Source organism: Sus scrofa, chromosome 3 (assembly GCF_054392235.1).
Source record: "Sus scrofa isolate SSC_HxYL_T2T_F1_AM1 chromosome 3, Sscrofa_HxYL_maternal_Yorkshire_Landrace_v2.0, whole genome shotgun sequence".
In the NCBI taxonomy this organism is placed as follows: domain Eukaryota; kingdom Metazoa; phylum Chordata; class Mammalia; order Artiodactyla; family Suidae; genus Sus; species Sus scrofa.
In genome coordinates this window covers 39,445,958-39,465,327 of record NC_139385.1, presented here as the reverse complement: position 1 = coordinate 39,465,327, position 19,370 = coordinate 39,445,958, and the positions used below count along the sequence as shown (strand labels likewise).

The following is a 19,370-nucleotide window of genomic DNA, read 5'->3' as shown; positions in this document are numbered from 1 at the left end:
GCTGTGGTGTAGGTTGCAGACGCGGCTCGGATCCCGCGTTGCTGTGGCTCTGGCGTAGGCCGGTGGCTACAGCTCCGATTCGACCCCTAGCCTGGGAACCTCCATATGCCGCGGGAGCGGCCCAAGAAATAGCAACAACAACAACAACAACAACAACAAAAAGACAAAAGACAAAAAAAAAAAAAAAGAAAAAGTTAGGGTGTCATTTTGGTAATGAAACTCAAATCCTTCCGTGTTGACCCAAGGCACCAACTCAGATGCTATATATGGACAGAGATGTGTACAGTCCTTGCCAAGAAACCCTGGTCCAGTCTATTACCCTGCCTGAATCTCAGCTCCCCATCCGATTAAAGGAGGTAAAAGTCCCTGCTTTCCCTCTAGGAAGCGTGGCTGTCAGGATCTTTTAACCAAATCTGATTCTTTTCCTCCTTCTCTACCGTGTATCTGCCTGTCTTGTTTTCTTCAAGCATGTTTTAATCGTGGAAAGAAAAAATATGCCATCAGCTATAGTCCGCTGATGCGCAAAGAGGCCAGTACGGTGGGAAATGATAGGAAGAATCAGAATCCTCCCAACTCCGATTGTCTGTTTCAACTTTACAGTTAAACAAAACACAACATAACCAAGAGGACATCGGTTTTTTCAAGTCACTTTACAACTCCCGTCAAGGAACAAGAGTTGATTCTCTTATCTTTTCCCAACTGCGGGGTTATTTTTTTTCCTCATATGCATTTCCAATGAAGTCTTTATTCGTGTAATGAGAGAAATCAAGAGGGTCCCTTCCCAACCTCTTTCCTTCTCAAACAGGTTCATTCTGACTTCCTAATTTGCAGAATTATAATTCGAATGGAGGCAAAATAGACTCTGAGAAGGCTATAGATAGGATTGCGATGAGTTTTAAAGCATGTTTTCAAAAGACAACAGCTACAGATAATGAGTATCTGATGGAGTAATAGAGGATGAACACACAGCATACTGCAGGAGTAGGGAACTCTTTATATCCTTAGGTTTGCAGGGGAATGCGGACTGGCTTTGCACAAAGATGCAAGAGACTGATTATGTGGCAGATTTGTGCACATCTCAGTGGAATATTCTGGGCTAAGATTAGGAAGAGATGCCTGGTTCAGCAGGGGATCTTGTACTTGTAATGGCCCATCTTGCAAACACCGAGAGCATGTCCACCATGCAGGGATGGGGGCTCCCAAGGTAGGTTTTCATATTAAAGCAGTGACAACCTTCAGTGTCGATATGTGAATAATCCTCATCTCTGCCATATGGTGTTGTCAGAATAAAATGGACTTTATCATCTGACAGACCTAAGCTGGATCCAGAAGGTGCACTTCCTTGCTCTGTAACCTTGGGCAAGTCATCAATCCTCTCAGAGCCTCATGTGCTTTACATACAAACTGGGAAAGGGACGATAGGACTGGTGTTGAGTATCTGTTAAAAAGGGGTCAAAGCCATGAACACAAAGCCTCTAGGCTATAACTATGACACACAAATTATTATTTTTATTATTAATTATTTTATAAAATGTGGGGAGATATCCCAAGGTATCAGAGAGCCAATTTTCTTGTCTTCCAAGTCTAGAAAGCACAGTAAGTCTTCTACAGTTTAGAGGTCAACACTGGAACTATTAATCTTTCTCTTTCTCCCTCTTTCTGGCCCAACCCAGGCTCCAAAGCCAAGAAAAACAACATAGTGGGAAGTGCAGCTTCTGCTGCCAATAGCACAGATGAGAAAACCAAGCTGCAGCTACAGAAGGCAGCCTGACACAGCCACTTGTAGCCAGAAGCAGATTGCTGGGGAAGTATGCTTCACTGTTCTGCTTCTTCTCTTACAGACAAATGTCATTCCTGTCTGCACCATCAGCATGTAAATGAGGGAAATAACAAAAATGACAGACATGGTGCTAAGAAAGTAGAGAGCAGGTCCAGAAAACAACAGCCATGGAGGTCTGGTAGTCGTAGGTGGGTGGGAAGCCATCCAGCTGCTGCTAGCTAATGGGATAAATTGTGAAATGAGGAAAAAAATAATGAGGGCCCTCAAAGGTTTGTGATTCAGTTGTTAAAATGGGTCAAATGACCCCCACTCTTTGGATAATACTTTTTTATCCTTCAGGACTGGGGACATATTTAACTCTTTCAAGGAAGGCTTTTCTCATGCCCTCCTAACACCCAGGCTAGGCAGGTGTCCTGCAGTGCCCTGGGTTTATCTCTAAAAAACTCATCTATGATTTGTACTTGAGAGTTCATTTCTCTGTCTCTCCCACTAGACTCTGAGCTTGCTGAGGGCAGGGACATTGTATTATTAATTCTGGCATCACCCACACCTACGACAAGCCTGGAAGAGAGTTAGGTTGTCAGTAAATATCTGGTAAGCAGCTCAGCAGTGGAGAGGATAGATGGACGAAGGATGGCTGGACAGGTGGATGGATGAATGGATTGTTTGCTAAATGACTGGTCACTGGATGACTGGCGGGTTGTCTAGATAAATACACATATCGTTCAATCATATCAGACATTCACTGTTAATAATTAATGTGTCATAAAGGTAAGATTTGAGTCTACTTAAAGGGCTGGGTGTTTGCATTCCTCCCCTCTGCTCAACTTCCAAGGTCGGTGATATCCACAAGAACCTCTAGGTCTTTTATGAAAATGTCCATCATTCATCCTAGAAACTGTGCAAAATGGTGGAATAAGCACAAGACAGGGAGATGCACAATATTTAAATTTGAATATTTTCTTGGCTATTGAAAAAATGTCCTTGGATATCTCCAAATCTTTCTTACTCAATGTTAGAGAATATCACCTATGCCACAGGGTTATTGTGGTAGCTAAAATGAAAGAGTCAATATAAAGCCAACGTTGGAAGGTTTCGCTTATAACAGGTGCTCAACAAATGCTTAGTATTCATTTGCATTATATTCAGAGGATGGCTAAAGCCAATCCCCTTCCTTTACTCATTTTGGAAACATCGTATCTTTTTCCCAAATGTGAGCTTGTTTGGAGCACTAATATAGCCATCAGACAAAGCTTTACCATCTCTGGTTAAAGGTGGAACTTGTCTTGTTAATTCTTACCACTCAGAGACCCCTGTGGCACTCTGAGAGAATCTAGCGTTCCAGGGAACATAGCTAGAAAAAATTTTCTCCTAAATAATGGAGGGAGTCTATTCTATGTTCTTCAATGTTGAGACTAAAGCTTGGTGTCTGTTCTCTCATTCTCCCTCTTCTTTCCTTCCTCACACCCTCCCTCCCTTCCTTCCTCCTCTGTCACAGGAGCTCAGGGCTTTGCATTCATCTACAACACAGATGAGCTGATGACCCAGGCAGAAAATAAAAATGGTTTTCATTGGTCTGTTCAGGAGTTTCTAGAAATACTTCTGACTGAGAGGCTCTTTGAATAATTTACTCATCTGAGATCATTTCAATAATCTATTCACTCATTTTCATAATTGATGGAAATGGCAAACTATCAAGGGTATAACTTTTGTCTTTATGCCATCTGTCAGCTTAATCATGCCCCATCACCCCTAGAGACCTTCCTTATCAAACTGGGTTTGTGAGTGGAGTAGAGAAGGCGACATACTGGTTGATTCTGGCTCTATTACAACACCGCCTAGGTTCGACTTCTGCCCTCATCACTACACGACCTTGGGCAAGTCATTCATCCCGTGAGCCTTTCAATTCCTCTCCTATGATACGGCGCTCTAATTATAACTGGAGCTGGTGTTTATTGATCACCTGCTATGTGCCAGTGGTCTATGTATTTGACATATTATTTTGTTTCATTTCCCTAAAAACACTATGAAGTAAGTACCATTATTATCTCCCTTTTATATATAAGAAAATGCAGAGACTATTGGGATATTTAAGTGAGATAATGCACTGAAAACACGCTGCATGGTATCTGGCATATAATAGGAGCTCAGCTAATGGCAGCTGCTGCCGTCAGGGTGCCCACATCAATCAATAGCACCATTATCATCATTAACCACCTTTATCATCAACATCCCCATCAATGTATGTTCCCATAGAGATATCTTTTGTATAAACTGTTTTTTTTAAAAAAATTAAAAGTCTAAAAACTTTAGAAGACAATTGCCTTACAGAAAATTGCAGTCAGTTGCTATTCCTTTTGGAGTTGGGCTGACATTATGACTGCAAATAAATAAATAAAATCATACAAGACAGAAATAGACACAAATGCGCACACACAGACACATCCATACACAAAGAGATGGCATCACACATTACAGTATGATGTGTTAATTTGGTAGAAATCTATTGTATTTTTTCCATTGTGACCTAACACATTGTATCGTACGGGTGTTTAAAATAGTCACTATGAGAGTTCCCGTCGTGGCTCAGTGGTTAATGAATCCGACTAGGAACCTTGAGGTTGTGGGTTCGACCCCTGGCCTTGCTCAGTGGGTTAAGGATCCAGCATTGCTGTGGGCTGTGGGGTAGGTCGCAGACATGGCTTGGATCCTGTGTTGCTGTGGCTGTGGTATAGGCCAGCGGCTATAGCTCTGATTCAACCCCTAGCCTGGGAACTCCTATATGCCGTGAATGCAGCTCTAGAAAATACATAAAAAGATAAAAGAAAAAATTTAAAATAGTCACTATGCACAACTCTAGGGAAGTCAGAGGATAATTCTAAATCTTTTGTAATGGTTTAACTTTCCCTCTCTGTGGCTCACATCATTTGAGAAACTTAATGATCATTATATAAGGAAACAAATTAAATTTCACACAGCTTCTGCTAGGGTCGTGATATTACCAAACCCATTTTACAAAAGTGCACTTGACTTTAGCTGTGGATTTTGAAGAATATAGGAGAGAGAGAAAGAGAGAGAAAGGGAAAGAGGGGGAGAGGGAGGGATGAGTGATGAACCATGACATTTACAGGCATGACAAATTTCTTCTGGAAATACTCAGTCCAGAAATTCTTAAGCACAGATCCATTCTTAAAAAAAAATTTTTTTTTAAAATCTGACTGATTTCTCTCTTTCACGAATCTTTCAGCAAATCACCCTGTCAATGCAATGTGCTTTCAGTTCTGTTTCTGAAATTTCTCAGATGCCACTGTCACTTTCTTGTTCCCACCTACATTTCCTTTAACCTGATTCACTTAAGTAGCCCCTTAGAAAATTTCTCAAAGATTCATGCCAATCACTATTTTATTCTTAAAGGAACAGTTTAGTTTAAGAGAGCAGTTCATATGGGGTTCATTTCCTGGCTTTGCAGCTTACTAGCTTTGTGACCCTGAGGAAATTCTTCTAATTTCTTGGGGCATCATTCCCCATATTTGCAAAAGACAGTAACAGCAGTATCTGCATCATAGCATTCACGTGAGGATTAAATAAGTTTATATATTTGAATGCTCAGTATCCAGCATGACACATTACCAACACTAAACAAAGGTCTGCTATTACTGATATTATTTTTATGATACTCTCCCATCTCAAGCTCTTCAACAGCATCCCAACAATTATTGAATCAAATCCCATAGTCTATCATTCAAATTCCAACTTGGTTCTTCATTCCCATAATTTCCCATTGAACAATCTGTATTCTTTTTTCTATTGTCATATAACAAGTTACCTCAAGCAGAGCCACTTGAAACAATACCCCTTTAGGAGGTCACCGTTCTGGAGGCCAGAAGTCCAGCAGGGCTCAGCTGGGTTCCCTACTCAGGTCTCATGAGGCCAAAACCAAGCTCTTAGCCAGCTGGGCTCATGGCTGCAGGGTCTGGGAAGAATCCACTTTCAGACTCATTCACAGAGTTGGCAGAGTTCAGTTCCTGGAGGTTGTAGGACTGAAATCCTTGTTTCCTTGCTGACTGTTGGCTAGAGACTGAACTCACCTCCCAGTGGCCACATGCATTCCCCGTCATGCTCAAATCTCTCTGACTTCCTCTTCTGTTACTAGTTTCAGAAAACTCTCTGCCTTTAAACAGCTCAGGTTAGGCCCACCCTGATAATACTTCCGATTAACTCAAAATCAATCAGAAAAACTCCTTTTTCTATCCAATGTAATAATCACAGAAGGCATATACCTCATCATATTCACAGGTGACCCTCTGAGAAGAGAGGATCATAGAAGAGTAGGGGTCATGGGGTCATTCTCAGAATTCTGCCTACCATGTTTCAACCACATTGAACTCTTCCATAAATGAGCTTTGAACACCATTTCCTCTGGACTTTGGCTTTCAACAGTCCTTCTGCATGGAATGGCCTTCCCACACATGTCCAGAAGATTTCACCTGAGACCGTGCTCAAATGAGAACTACTCCATATAGATGCTTTTGGTCCTCCTGCCTTCAGGTAACATATCACCTCACTAAACACCAAGAGTCCTATTAGAACATCTTCTGTGGTACATGTCATACTTTCTTGTAGTTCTGAGCTTCTCCCCGTGACCTATGATGCTCTAAGTATCATGAAGCCTGGTCCATGTCTTTCTGCAACCTTCAACAGTGGCTTGCACATAGTAGGTACTCAGGAAAGTGTTTGCTGGAATAAATGTGTGAATAAATAAGGGTGATATGCCCCAAATTCAACATTTGAGGGGGACAGATTTAATGGGGAACAAAGCAATCACTTGTTGACTCAATATTTGTTGAGGGCACACCAGGTGACACAAACTGTGTTACATTCATAAACAACATTTTACTTGGCATTGTTACTATCTCATTCAGCAGAGATGACTCTGGGTGCAACAAGACTCCAATTTCCTTATGTCCTTTTTCTCCTGTACCGCTGCTCTGAAGCATTGCTACAAAGCAGTATTCCAAAGGAAGAAAGAGGCACAGAGACTAAGAGGCAGAAGGTCTTGATTACCAGGAGGACACAGATGAAACCATTTTTTTTTTTCAGGATAACAAAGAGTAAATCCATGTCCTAAAGCAGTAGCAGTACATCTTTAATGGGCATCACTAGGGGAACTTATGAAAAAAGCAGAATTAAAAATGAGTATTCAGGGAGTTCCCATTGTGGCACAGTGGAAACAAATCTGACCAGCATCCATGAGGATGCAGGTTCGATCCCTGACCTCACTCAGTGGGTTAAGGATCTGGTGTTTCCATGAGCTGTGGTGTAGTTTGCAGATGTGGCTTGAATCTGGCATTGCTGTGGCTGTGGTATAGGGCATCGGCTATTGCTCTGATTGGACCCCTAGCCTGGGAACCTCCATATGTCACTAAAAAGCACACACACACAAAAAAAAAAAAAAAAAAGAGAGAGAGAGAGGGACAGAGTATTCTGTAGGTTTGAGGTAGTGGTAAGACCTTTACGTCCTTCTCATGGTGACTCTGATACTGGTAGCCCACAGGACCACACTAAAAAATGTTCCTTGTTTGGGGAAGTTTGTAGGAAAAGAATCCTTTCATTCTTATATCTATTCTACAAATATTTATTGATTTTTGACTATTGAGCACCAGAGAGATAATGAATGGAAAAGGAAAAAGTGAAAACCTGCAAACAGTAGTCTTTCAGGGCTCATCACAGAATTCACAGCTTCATTAATGCACTGCCATTGTTTTTCGAAGCAAAGCAAGCATAGTAGAAGCCATAATTTATTTCTACCTGACTGTAGAATGTGCAAACAATGCATTTCAGCTTTAGCAATCTGCACAACTTTTCTATCAATTGTCACTCACTGGTGTCCTCTCAATTGTAATTTTCTTCTGTGATTTAATATAATCATGGAAGTACGTGTGTGCAGAAGCCAAAGGCAATGTTGGCATAAGCACATCAATCGTTTAATAGGATGAACCTTTTGGCAAATAACTGATATCACACACACATGCAAACACACTAGAAATCTGCAAAAGAGTTCTTTAGACTCATCAAGACGTTTCAGGTTTAACGTGGTGGGAAAGTGATGGAGGACTAGTTAAAATACAATGATTTAGAAGGGAAAGAATTATAACATTCTATAGTTAGAAATCACATCATGAAATAATTACAGCTCATGTGTACACCACTGTTGGTGAAAGCCTCCACAGATCTATCTGATAACACATTGATATATCACAGCCAGAACTGGGGATCAATCTTAGCTCTTTAAGATCTCCATCCTATCTGTTTTGGAATTCTTTAATTGGTATCTACTTCATTCTGCACAAGACTTGGCGATAGGGACCAATCCCCTTCTTTAATGAGCCAAACTGGAAGGTGGAACTTCTGCAGAACCCAAAAGACGGAGCCTGTGAGATGTGATACATGCTTAGATTCCAAGTTCCAACTGGTTGGGTTTGGGTGGAATGAGCTGCATCCAATGTGAGAAAGGAGGTGCATGTCACCCAGGATAGGAGGAAGTCCTTAATTTCTCCTCTGAAATATCCCCTTCCCACTACCAGTCATTCGGTATGATGTAGGTATTAGGAATGCAGCCTGTAGGGTCAGGCAAATCTCCATTCATATCCTGCCTCCATCACATGTAGGATCTGAAGCAGGTCCCTGGCCTCTCTGAAGCTAAATTTCCATTTACAAGGTAAGGAAGTGGAAACCACTACTGCAGGTGAGTTGCTGAAATGATCAAATGAGATCATGGATGCAGAACTTGGCATACGGTGTCTCTTAATACATGGGGACTGAAGTCAGAATTACCAGAAGATTGTAGAGAGGCTGTCCTATGCACTAGAAACAGAGCCTCGTGACAGAGCTGAAGAAATGTGAGCCAGGAACAGACCTTTCCCTGGTGGGGCTCACCGTCCAGGTGAAGATACGTGTGCACACAAACAACTGCAATGTAAGCTGTAACCCTCTTAGCTGTCAGAAGACAGGTCTGTTCAAAGCGGAAAGGACCAACCCACTTTGGGTTACTCAGATGTAGAATCAATGGCAGGGTGTCTTTGGCAAAAAGAGGAGGCCGTTCAAAGAGACAGGAACCAAGACAGAGAATGAGCAGATGACATGTGAATATGAGGGTGGGGAGGACACTGGGAGGATAAGAATAAAGCTTTCTGTGCTGGGACACAGAACCACCATATCTGGGAGAGGAAGATGATGACTTGGGCTTTGGACAAGGCGAAGGTGGAGGTCTAGGAGCTGTCATGTAAGGGTATTTCCGAGGCAAGGCAACTGGAGACCAGGAGAGCTGAGCTGGCGAGAGGGATCCGGGAGTCAGCACAGCATGGAAAGCAGCAGAGGCCAAGGGAACCCGTGAGAAAGCAAACAGAGTGTGAGAATGATGAGAGAAGCCGATGCATCGGAGAGACAGGAGTGGGGCCCATCATTCAGGAAGATGTAATGATGGGTCTCCCTTTTGTCTTCTGGGACATCACTACCAGCTTTAAGGAGCACTTTTTTAGAGAATAAGAGGGTTGTTTTACTTTAATGGTTTTTGTCCTAGTCACACTTGAAGTCAAAACTGCTTTAAAAACCTTTCTTTAAATCTCTCTCCCCCCGCCCCCTCCCTCTTCCCTTCTCTCTCAGTATATGCCTTTTAAAGCAAGTCTATATACATGCTATATACATATGCATATATACAAACATACTTTATCTTAAAGCTGGTGTCACCCTAAAACGGTAAATAGCATTCTCAAAGTATTTTTCAAATAGTTAATAAGGAAGAGATTCGATGATGAGAAATCCACTGTATTACTCAAGGCCCAACCCCACTGTCCCCTCCCTCATGAAGATGTCCCTAACTGACCAAGTCCACCCCCCTCTCTCCAGCGATGGCTCGGTCATGAGCTACTTGAGGAGAGAGGTAGTTTCATGCTTGTTGGCCTCCCCCAGTGCAGGTGGAATGTTGGCCATAGAGCTGGCCCATGGCGGGTATGGGTTGTATTGGCCTGAGCTGCCAATTGCCTTATATCAAGGATATTAATTCCAAGCATTTCTAGGAAGCCTTGAACTCACCAAGCTCCAAGGCAGAGCAAAACCACTGGAAAAAAAAAAAGGTTGAGGCAAAGGTCATGGAAGCCCCAGTTTGCAAGAGGAAAGCCAGCTTAGCCCTGAGCTGTGTGTCTGGTGAACACAAGCAGGCACTGTGCACAGCCCTGGAATAGTCCATGCCAGCCGCACACAAGGGCCCCACAGAAAGCAAGTGCTCCTCTAAGGGCCTGTCATGTTTTCTAAGACATCGTCATTACATGCTGCTGCTTCTAGTGACGCCACTGAGTGACCTCCGAGATGAAAAGAAACCTCCTCCGAGCCCCCGATTAACAGCTCCCCTCTTCCTTCGGCAGACCTTCCACTCTGCTGACCTGCTGTAGCGGCGTGTGCTGCTGGGGAGTGGCTTTAAGGATAACATGATTGATATTTACTTGCTCCACTGGCTTCCTCTTTCTTTGAGATAGAAGCACAAGGAGTTATTTCTGCAGCACTGGATCCCCTGAGTGCTGAGAGAATAGACCAACTACAGGAAGCATTTGTACATTCTAAGCTCAACTCGGCAGCAATTCCCTGAGCTGCCTTTTTGGGAAATTGCTGTATTTCAATAGGAATGTGAAGGAGGACACACAAAATATTAAAAGGGCATTTTCTGTAGGTGGAAATGGAGTTTATCAAGGGCAGTATTCTTTTTTGCAATGTTATCCCCTGAACTGCAGCAGCCTCCCTCTAAACGGGCTCCTTGGCAAATGAGCTAGGTCCAAAGGCAGCACAGAGAATACACAGGTGTGAGCCAAGCCTGACCCAAGACTGGTTAACTCCACCCAGCGAGAATGATTTTACAGCTCCAAGAGTGATCCGCAGACTGTGTGACCTCGAAAGGTTGGAAAATAACCCCGAAATGCAACAACGGAAGACAGAAAGGCTCACGTTCTCCATCTACTACGATGGATAAGCAAAAAGTAACCTGCATTTTGGCTTTGCATTTGCAAGAGGAAAGAGAGAAGCCAGAATTTGAAGAATGAGTAAGAGAAGGTAGAGGATACAGGAAAGCATTACAGGAAAGAAAAATGTTTGCTCCAAGTCCCAGATGTATAAAGGAACCAGGGTAGACATGGAGATGTGAGCCACTTAGGATGGTGAGCTGCAGGGTATACCAGAGCGGAGAAAGGAGGTAACAACCAGGGATAGTTAACTAGAATCCAGTGCTTTCCTTAAGCATCGCAAGGTACACAAAGTCCCCCCTCCACCCTTTGCTGCATCCACACTAGAATCTAAGTTCCATGAATTCAGACATTTCTTTTGTCTCTCTCATTCACTGATGGCTTCCAAGCATTAAGAATAGTGTCTGGCACATAGCAGGCATTGAATAAATATTTGTGGAATGAATGAATAAAGCAAAATGTCACTTGGCACTTATGCGTACCACCTCAAGGAAAAACTGGGTGACTGTTCAATAGCAACGGCCTGCTGTTGTTATAACTAGTATTCATGGCAGGGAGTAGAGTATGACAACTCAATAAACAGTAGTTATTAAGTACAGTTAATTATGCAGGGTATCTCAATTTGAATACACACACACACATTTGCTTTTTAGGGTCGCACCCATGGCACATGGAAGTTCCCAGGCTAGGGGTCGAAATGGAGCTGCAGCTGCCAGCCTACACCACAGCTCCCCGCAACACCGGATCCCCAACCCACCGAGCAAGGCCAGGGATCCAACCCGCATCCTCATGGATACTAGTCGGATTTGTTTCTGCTGAGCCACCATGGGAACTCCCAAAATAAATTTTTTAAATGAAGGTACAATGACATGCAATCAAACAAGCAAATCTTGGATAATAGTTTGATGCCTTTTGACAAACGTGCAAGACACGGAACATTGCTGTAACTCTAGAGAAGCTCCCTGTGCCCCTCTCCCACTGACTGCCCTCTTCCACAAAAGCAACCGTCATTCTGATATCTAACCCCATGGACGAGTTTTGCCTCTCTCTCTATTTTGTTCCTGCTGCACCCGTGGGATGTGGAACTATCAGGCCAGGGATCAAACCCACAACCACAGCTGTAACCAGAGCCATAGCAGTAACGCCAGATGCTTACCCCACTGAGCCATGAGGCAACTCCTAGTTTTGCCTCTTCTTCTTCTTCTTTTTTTTTTTTTTTCCATTATAGCTCAACTTCATATAAATGGACTCACACAGTATGATCTTCTAGGTTTGGCTTCTTTCGTTCTACGTAACGTTTTCGCAATCCATCCCCATTGTGGCAGGGGTTAGTCGTTCGTTCGTTGTTAAATGTGTAGAATCCATTTTATGAACACACCGTACTGTGTTTACCCACATCCTTGTTGATGAAACTGTGAGTTCTTTCTGATGTTTGGCTACTCTGAATGTTTTATGCGAATATCACTTTGGGGTATATGTTTACATTTCTTTGTAGTAAATACCTAGGAGTGGAATTGCTGGATTGTAAGGTTGGTGTATGTTTAACTTTATAAGCACCACCAAACAAGTTTTCCACAGTGGCTGGAATTTTATACTCCCATCAACATGTAAGAGATTCATTTGCTCCATGTCCTTACCAATGCTGGGTATTATTGGTCCTTTTCATTTTAGCCATGCAGTGAGTGTGAAGTGACAGCTCACTGAAGTTTTTATTTTATCATCAATGTGAAGCATATCTTCACACACTTATTGGCCATTTGAGTAAATTTATTAATAAAATCTCTGAGTTAATTTCCTATTTTCATTGTGTTATTCTTTTTATTATTGATTTAAACAAGTTTTTATATATTTTGGATATGAGTCCTTTGATTGAAATATTTTTTAAAAAAACATTTTTTCTAAATCTGTGTCTACCTTTTTCATTTTTTAACAGTGTCTATACATGGACAGAAGATTTAAATTTTAATGGAATTCAGTTTACTACTTTTATTGTATGCTTTCTCAGATCTCAAAAATATCCTATCTTTCCTTTTTTTTTTTTTTAATGGCCATATCCACAGCATATGGAAGTTCCCAGACCAGAAATTGAATCTGGCTAAGCCTGATGCCACCCTGAGGCCTATGCTGCAGCTGCAACAATATGGGATCTTTAAGCCACTGCACCAGGCCAGGGATCAAACCCACACCTCCGCAGTGACCCAGGGTGCTATAGTGGATTCTTTTTTTTTTTTCTTTTAAAGTATAGTTGATTTACAGTGTTGTGTGCAGTTGGATTCTTAACCCACTGCATCATAGCAGGAATTCCCTCCTATATATTCTTATAGAAACTTTATATAATTTTAACTTTTACATTTAAGTCTGAAATGTATTTTAAGTTGTTCTTGTGTATAGTGCGAGCTATGGGTCAAGGCTTTTTTTCTGTAAGGATACCTAGTTGATCTACAATATCCATTAAAAAGGTTATCCTTTCTCCCATTTTTATGCTTATTCATCAAAAATCATTTGACTATATACTTGTGAAACCTATTTTCATTATTTTGTCATTATACGAGATGCTACTTAGAGGGTTTTCATATATAGCTTTTATCAGATTGAGAAATTGACCTTGTTTATCAAAAATGGACATATCGGAGTTCCCGTTGTGGCACAGCAGAAACAAATCTGACTGGGAACCATGAGGTTGCAGGTCTGATCCCTGGCCTTGCTCAGTGGGTTAAGGATTCGGTGCTGCTATGAGCTGTGTGTAGGTCACAGACATGGCTCGGATATGATGTTGCTATGGCTGTGGTGTGGGCCAGCAACTGTAGCTCCAATCAGACCCCTAGCCTGGGTACCTCTGTATGCTGTGGGTTCAGCCCTAAAAAAAAAAAGGGATATTTCATTTTGTCAAATGCTCTTTCTGCATCTAGTGAGATGACTAATTTTCTCCTTCTATGTCAATACGGTAAATTCCATCAATTTATTTTTTAAATGTTAAACCAGTCTTGCATTCCTGGAATAAATCTCACTTATCCATGATGTAGTATCCTTTTCCAGTATGTTACCCGACTACGATTAGGAATATATTGAAAATATCTATGTAAATTGGTATTATTTCTTTTCAAAACATTTGAAAGAATTCACAGTGAAGCCATCTACGCTTGAAGTTTTTCTTGTTTTTGAAATGGGAAGGTTTTTGAGTTATGAATTCAGTTTCTCAACCAAATGTACGGTTATTCAGATTGTCTATTTCCTTTTCTGTCTGTTTTGGAAAACTGGGATTCTTCAAGAAATGTGCCCATTTTATCCACATCATCAATTTTGCTGGCATACATTTTTCATAATTTTTAAAATCATTTTAACATCTGTAGAGTCTGAAATATCTGTGGTGACATCTCCTCTTGCATTTTTAGGACTGATTATTAGTATTTGTGTTTTCTTTCTTTTGTGTGATCAGTCTTACTAGGAATTAGGAATTTTATTAATCTTTTCAAAAAGAACTAGCTTTGGCTTTGTTGATTTTCTCTATATTTTGTGTTCTACTTTGTTGATTTTTACTCTCTTTTATATTTATTATTTTCTTCCTCGGCTTTATTTGGGTTTACTCTGCTCTATTTTCCCTCGCTTCTTAATGTCAAAGCTTAAATCATTTACTTTACACTTTCCTGTTTTTAAATTAAAAGCATTGAAAGCTTTGGATTTCGCTCAGCACGCCACCAACTTTACTCTTCAAATTTTGATATATTTTGTTTTCATCGTCATTCCATTCAAAATATTTCCTAAAGCCTTTCTGATTCCTTCTTTGACCCCCAGGTTATTTAGAAGCGTGTTACCTAATTTTCAAATATCTGGCAATTTTAGATATATATGCTTGTCATTAATCTTTATTGTAATGCTGTTACGGTCAAAGAATGCATTGGGTATATTTCAATCCTTTTAAATATACTGAGACTTTATGCTCCAGGATATAGACTACTTTGGTGAATTTTTCAAGTGCCCTTGAAGGAATGTATATTTTCTGGCTGTTGGATGTAATAGGAAAAAATCTCTGAAGAATCCTCTTCACCCCTCTCCTATAGGCATCTGTCATTGACCCCTGCCCCAAAGTCAATGCTTCTGATTACACAGTATTTCCTACGGGTCCTAGTGAATTATAATATGACTCCCACACTATATCCCGTACCTTTCTACCCCCATGTCTCTCAGGCCTCCGTGTGATGCACAAAGTGAAGATAAATCTCAAGTTGCCAAAGTGGTTTAGAGACCAGGCATTACTTGCCAAAAAAGACAACGATCTAGACTTTTTCCTTTTCAGTCTCTTTTAGTCCACTCTCTATGTGATGCTGTGATGAGGAATCTGAGAGCTGAATTACAGAGGGTGGGATGGGGCTGGGGGGTGTCCCGGGATTGCCTGGGATCATCTACAAACTCCCTGTGAACTCTTTCCTCTCTGACTCAGGACATGGCTTGTGGGGTACATGAGATGAGACTTTCCTGCATGCTAATTTTAAATATTTTTGAATGGTTAACATAAATGTCCTGGAAAGGGCACTGTATAGGAAATATAACCTCCCTCTCCAATCTCTGATGTGCAGAAGTGATACGTTTACGTTTTGGAAATGAGTTGATTCAAAGCAGAAGACTAAGTACATGAAAATATAGGGGGTTCATCCACGGGGCAAAATGTGTGACTGCGAGGTTTAGAGAAACTGGTGTGGTCATTGCCAGAGGGCCAACACCTGCTACTGCAATGATGTGGACTGAACTTCATCTTAAGGCTTCCAAGGATGCTTCCTACTCAGATTTGCGAACCCAGCACAGAAAACAGCACACAACTGCCACAGTTCACCCAGGGAAAGCAAGCCAGTGGCACCAGACAATGCCCGTCTGCCTTGTTCCAAGAAGAGCCATGGGATGGACTCTGGAGCAGCTTAGTCGCAAATGCTTTAGGACAAGGAGGAGTCTGAGCCCCTTGTTGCCCACGCTGTCCTCCCTCCCCTACATCAGGCGCCCGAAGGATGCTTACCTTCTCCCATTCTCGGTCCTTGTTCAGCACGATCACCACCAGCCTGGGGTGCACCTGATAGCCTTCCTCAGTGAAGGACAAGTCTTTGCCATCCCATGTCACGTTGACCATAAATCTAGAGAGAGGGAGAGAGAGAGACAAACTTCAGGGAAGAATGCAAGAGGTTTCAAAGAAGCGAGTGGAGGCCACCATCAGTGTAACACTGAGAAAGTATAAACCCATCACAGCCAGCAGCTGCTATCTGTGGAATTACCTATCAGCACCTATCTGCAAATTTCCATGATCACTCCCAGAATCCCCCCATCCTGCATAGGTATAACGGATTCTAATTAGCACATAGGATGGGATATTTTTGTCCTGTCAGGCTACAGACCTTTGTTCAAATGATATTCTTACAGGAAGATCTGACAGCATGTTTTTTTGTTTTGGTTTTTAGGGCCGCACCTGCAGCATATGTAAGTTTCTGGGAAAGGGGTTGAATCAGAGCTACAGCTGCCGGCCTATGCCACAGCCATGGCAACGTCAGATCTGAGCCACATCTTCAATCTTTGCTGCAGCTTGCAGCAACACTGGATACTTAACCCACTGAGCAAAGCCAGGGATCAAACCCTCACCCTCATGGATATTAGTTGGGTTCCTACCCTGCTGAGCCACAATGGGAACTCCTTGAAAGCATGTTTCAACAAGCTTCCCTAAAGGAAACTGCTTGCTCATAAGCCACATGGTGCATGATGTCAAAGAAATGACATCCTATTCATTCAGTATTCATTCAACTAATACCTGTTAAATATTTACTATATTCCAGGACTCAGCTAGTTGGTTGGGAATGAGTAAGGAAACAAATGTGGTCCCTGCCCTCCTGAAGCTTATAGTCTAAAGAAGAGGACAGGTATTAATTGATTAATTACAGACCCATGACAAGAACTGCAATAAAGAGGGGGCTATGCTACAGGCAAAGCTTCTATAAGGAAGTGCAGCTTGACCCGAAGGATGAGTCAGTGTCAACTAGGTAGGAAAAGCTATATACACATTCCAGGCAGAGGGGACAGCATATGCAAAGGCCCTGTGGTAGTACTTATGAAGGACTGAATGCAAACCCGTGAGGCCAAAGCAAAGAGAGATGAGGGGATGTAGGGTGTGGTGTGGGAGGGGAGGTGAACAGGGCAGACAGTGCAAAGCTTTTCAGTCCATGTTAAGGAGTTTTGTCTTTGTTTTAAAACAATGAGAACACACTGAAGTGTTAATCAAGGAGGTGATATAATCAGACTTTTCTTATATAATACGACTTGAAGGGTGTGTCGAGAAAAGGTTTGCCAGGAACCATGGTGCATAGAGGGGGCTGGTTATAGTGCTCTTATTATAAAGTGAAAGATGCTGTTGGCTTTGGCTCCACGGTGGCCTCAGAAGAGAAGAAGAAGGAAGAGCAGGGACAGCAACATATAGAAGAAATATTTAGCAGGTATTTAGTGATGGGTTAGATGTGAGGGTGGGAGAGAAAGGGGCATGAAGGATGGCTCCTCAGTATCTTCCTTACATAACATCTGCGTAGTTCTCTTCATCACAGGTGACATCTGTCTGTATGTCTTACAATACTCTTATCTCCACCACCCCTCATAACCACCTTGCTTGTAGTCAGGCTCCATTCAGATGCAGAGCAAGACTGAGCTCATCTCCCAGGATTTGGGAGGGAAGGTTCTCAGGGGTTCACGTCTCCTTGCAGCTTGAGAAAAATGTGATGTTGTGAAGGACATCCGAGTAGACACACCATTCAGCAGACGCGCAATAAATACCAGCTGGTGGTTAGAAGCATTCAAAGACTTCCCCAGAAGGACAGGGTATTTCAAATCCATAGCATTGTCTTGCCCTATATTCCATTAACAACCCAAGTAGCTAAAGAAGTAGAATACGAAAGAAGAGGACTAGACTACAGAAATAACCCCCCAAAGAGAGATCGGCCTAACTGGTCATGCATCTGCGTGGCCACAGTGCAGGAGACCTGACTGTGTTCTAGTGGGGGGGAGAATCAAGTCTCCGAGGACAAGGTTAAGAAACTGGGGAAGGGCAAAGAACATTACTGTGTATCCCTTCGATGTACTATTGGAGTCCTTAAAATTGTGTTTTTGAAGATAAGTTAATGGCATGCAGATAATGCTTGCTATTTAATGTTAAACAAGCAGAAAAGAGGATAAAAACAGGGTTTGTCTGTGCATGGAAGAATTCCAGGTGCTTTCCATTTTCTTTTGTGCATCTTTGTATCCTCCAAATTTTCTGCAAATACTTTTTATTTTTAACAAAGATACTGTGTATTTAAAAACAAAATCAAACACGTCTATGCTAGAAGAAGCAAAGCGTCATCAAAATTCTATTCAGTGCATCTGAGACGTCACTGATCATTTCCGAGGAGGATAATTTACCGATTCAACAACTATTTTCGGAATGTCTATTATGTGTCAGGTCTTATGGCAAGTCCTATAAATACAGAACTAAAAATCACAGCGCCTGTCCCCCTCTTATATGACGTTCTTACAATTCAGTGACATAGACACCTAAACCGGGAGAGAAGCCTACTTGTGCCCTGATGCACAGTTAAGTATGAGAAATTGCGAGAATGCAACTCAACCAATGCGAGGTAGGGAGGGCTTCCAGGGGAATCTTCAAGCGTGAAGGGGTGGAGGAGAGGTGGAGAAAGGCATTCGGAACCAAGGAGTCCTCTAGAGTAACAAAGAGTCAGGAAAGGAAGTAGGAAAGTGCTTCGTATGGCCCATGGACAGTGGGATTTATCTGGAGAAGATCCCTGAAGCCATATCATCAGGGACCTAAAGTGTCCGAATTTTGTTCAAAAGGCCACAAGAATCAAGAAAGGTTTCACACAGAGGAGTGACTCACTGCTTAGAGGAAACTGCAAAGCCAAGGGCATAGACCCATGAAGCATCGTGGTGGAACACTGCCCGCAGAACTTCACCATAAGACCTGCAGACAAAGTCCACCAATGGACTTTACCTGGGCTGGCGGAAAACATGTAAGCAAGTCACTCGGTACCTGGAGTCCCAAACTCACAGTGAAGCCAGCTGATTCACTAAGGAGTTTTTTTTTTGTGTGTGTTTTTATTGACGCCAATAAGCTCTCAAGCTGAGTGTCGATTGTATAATAACTAGAGGTGACCACAGTTCAGGCTGGGTCTATCTAATGCCCCAGATGTGAAAAATTTAGTCCATGATTAAGAGGTCTGGAATTATCCCGATTGCTATGTGCTTGGAAAAGGCAGACCAGAGGACAAACTGTTGGGTCAGACTTAAATGCTTGGCTCTGGGGAGAGCCCTTCACAGGGTTATGGTGTATAAACTGATGTCACTGTCACCATTTTAATCAAGGAGTTAGGACATCCTGTTGGGCACCCAGTCTTCCTTCAATGTGCCAGTTGCATCTACTTAAATCTCCTTCTTCCTTAATTCCCCATCTGTTTGCTGCATTCATTCCCTTTTCTCCCATTCTGTAGGGAAAGCACATGCAGCAGCAGAGAGCATCTTTAGATGCAATCTCTCTTCTTCAGATTCTATGGAAACAACCACGTGGAAAT

General features: G+C 42.2%; 1 protein-coding gene across 17 annotated transcripts in view; it reads right to left on the bottom strand.

Moving 5' to 3' along the window:
- Positions 1–19,370, bottom strand: part of GRIN2A (glutamate ionotropic receptor NMDA type subunit 2A) — a 596,378-nt gene that overhangs the window by 245,782 nt on the left and 331,226 nt on the right. For all 17 annotated transcript variants that reach the window (XR_014840820.1, XR_014840821.1, XR_014840818.1 and 14 more), the window contains one exon: positions 15,794–15,908. Coding sequence is in view for 4 of the 17 variants with exons in the window: in XM_085017620.1 (XP_084873746.1) it covers positions 15,794–15,908 (115 nt within the window). In the remaining 13 variants the exon portion in view is untranslated. The remainder of the gene's footprint in view (positions 1–15,793; positions 15,909–19,370) is intronic.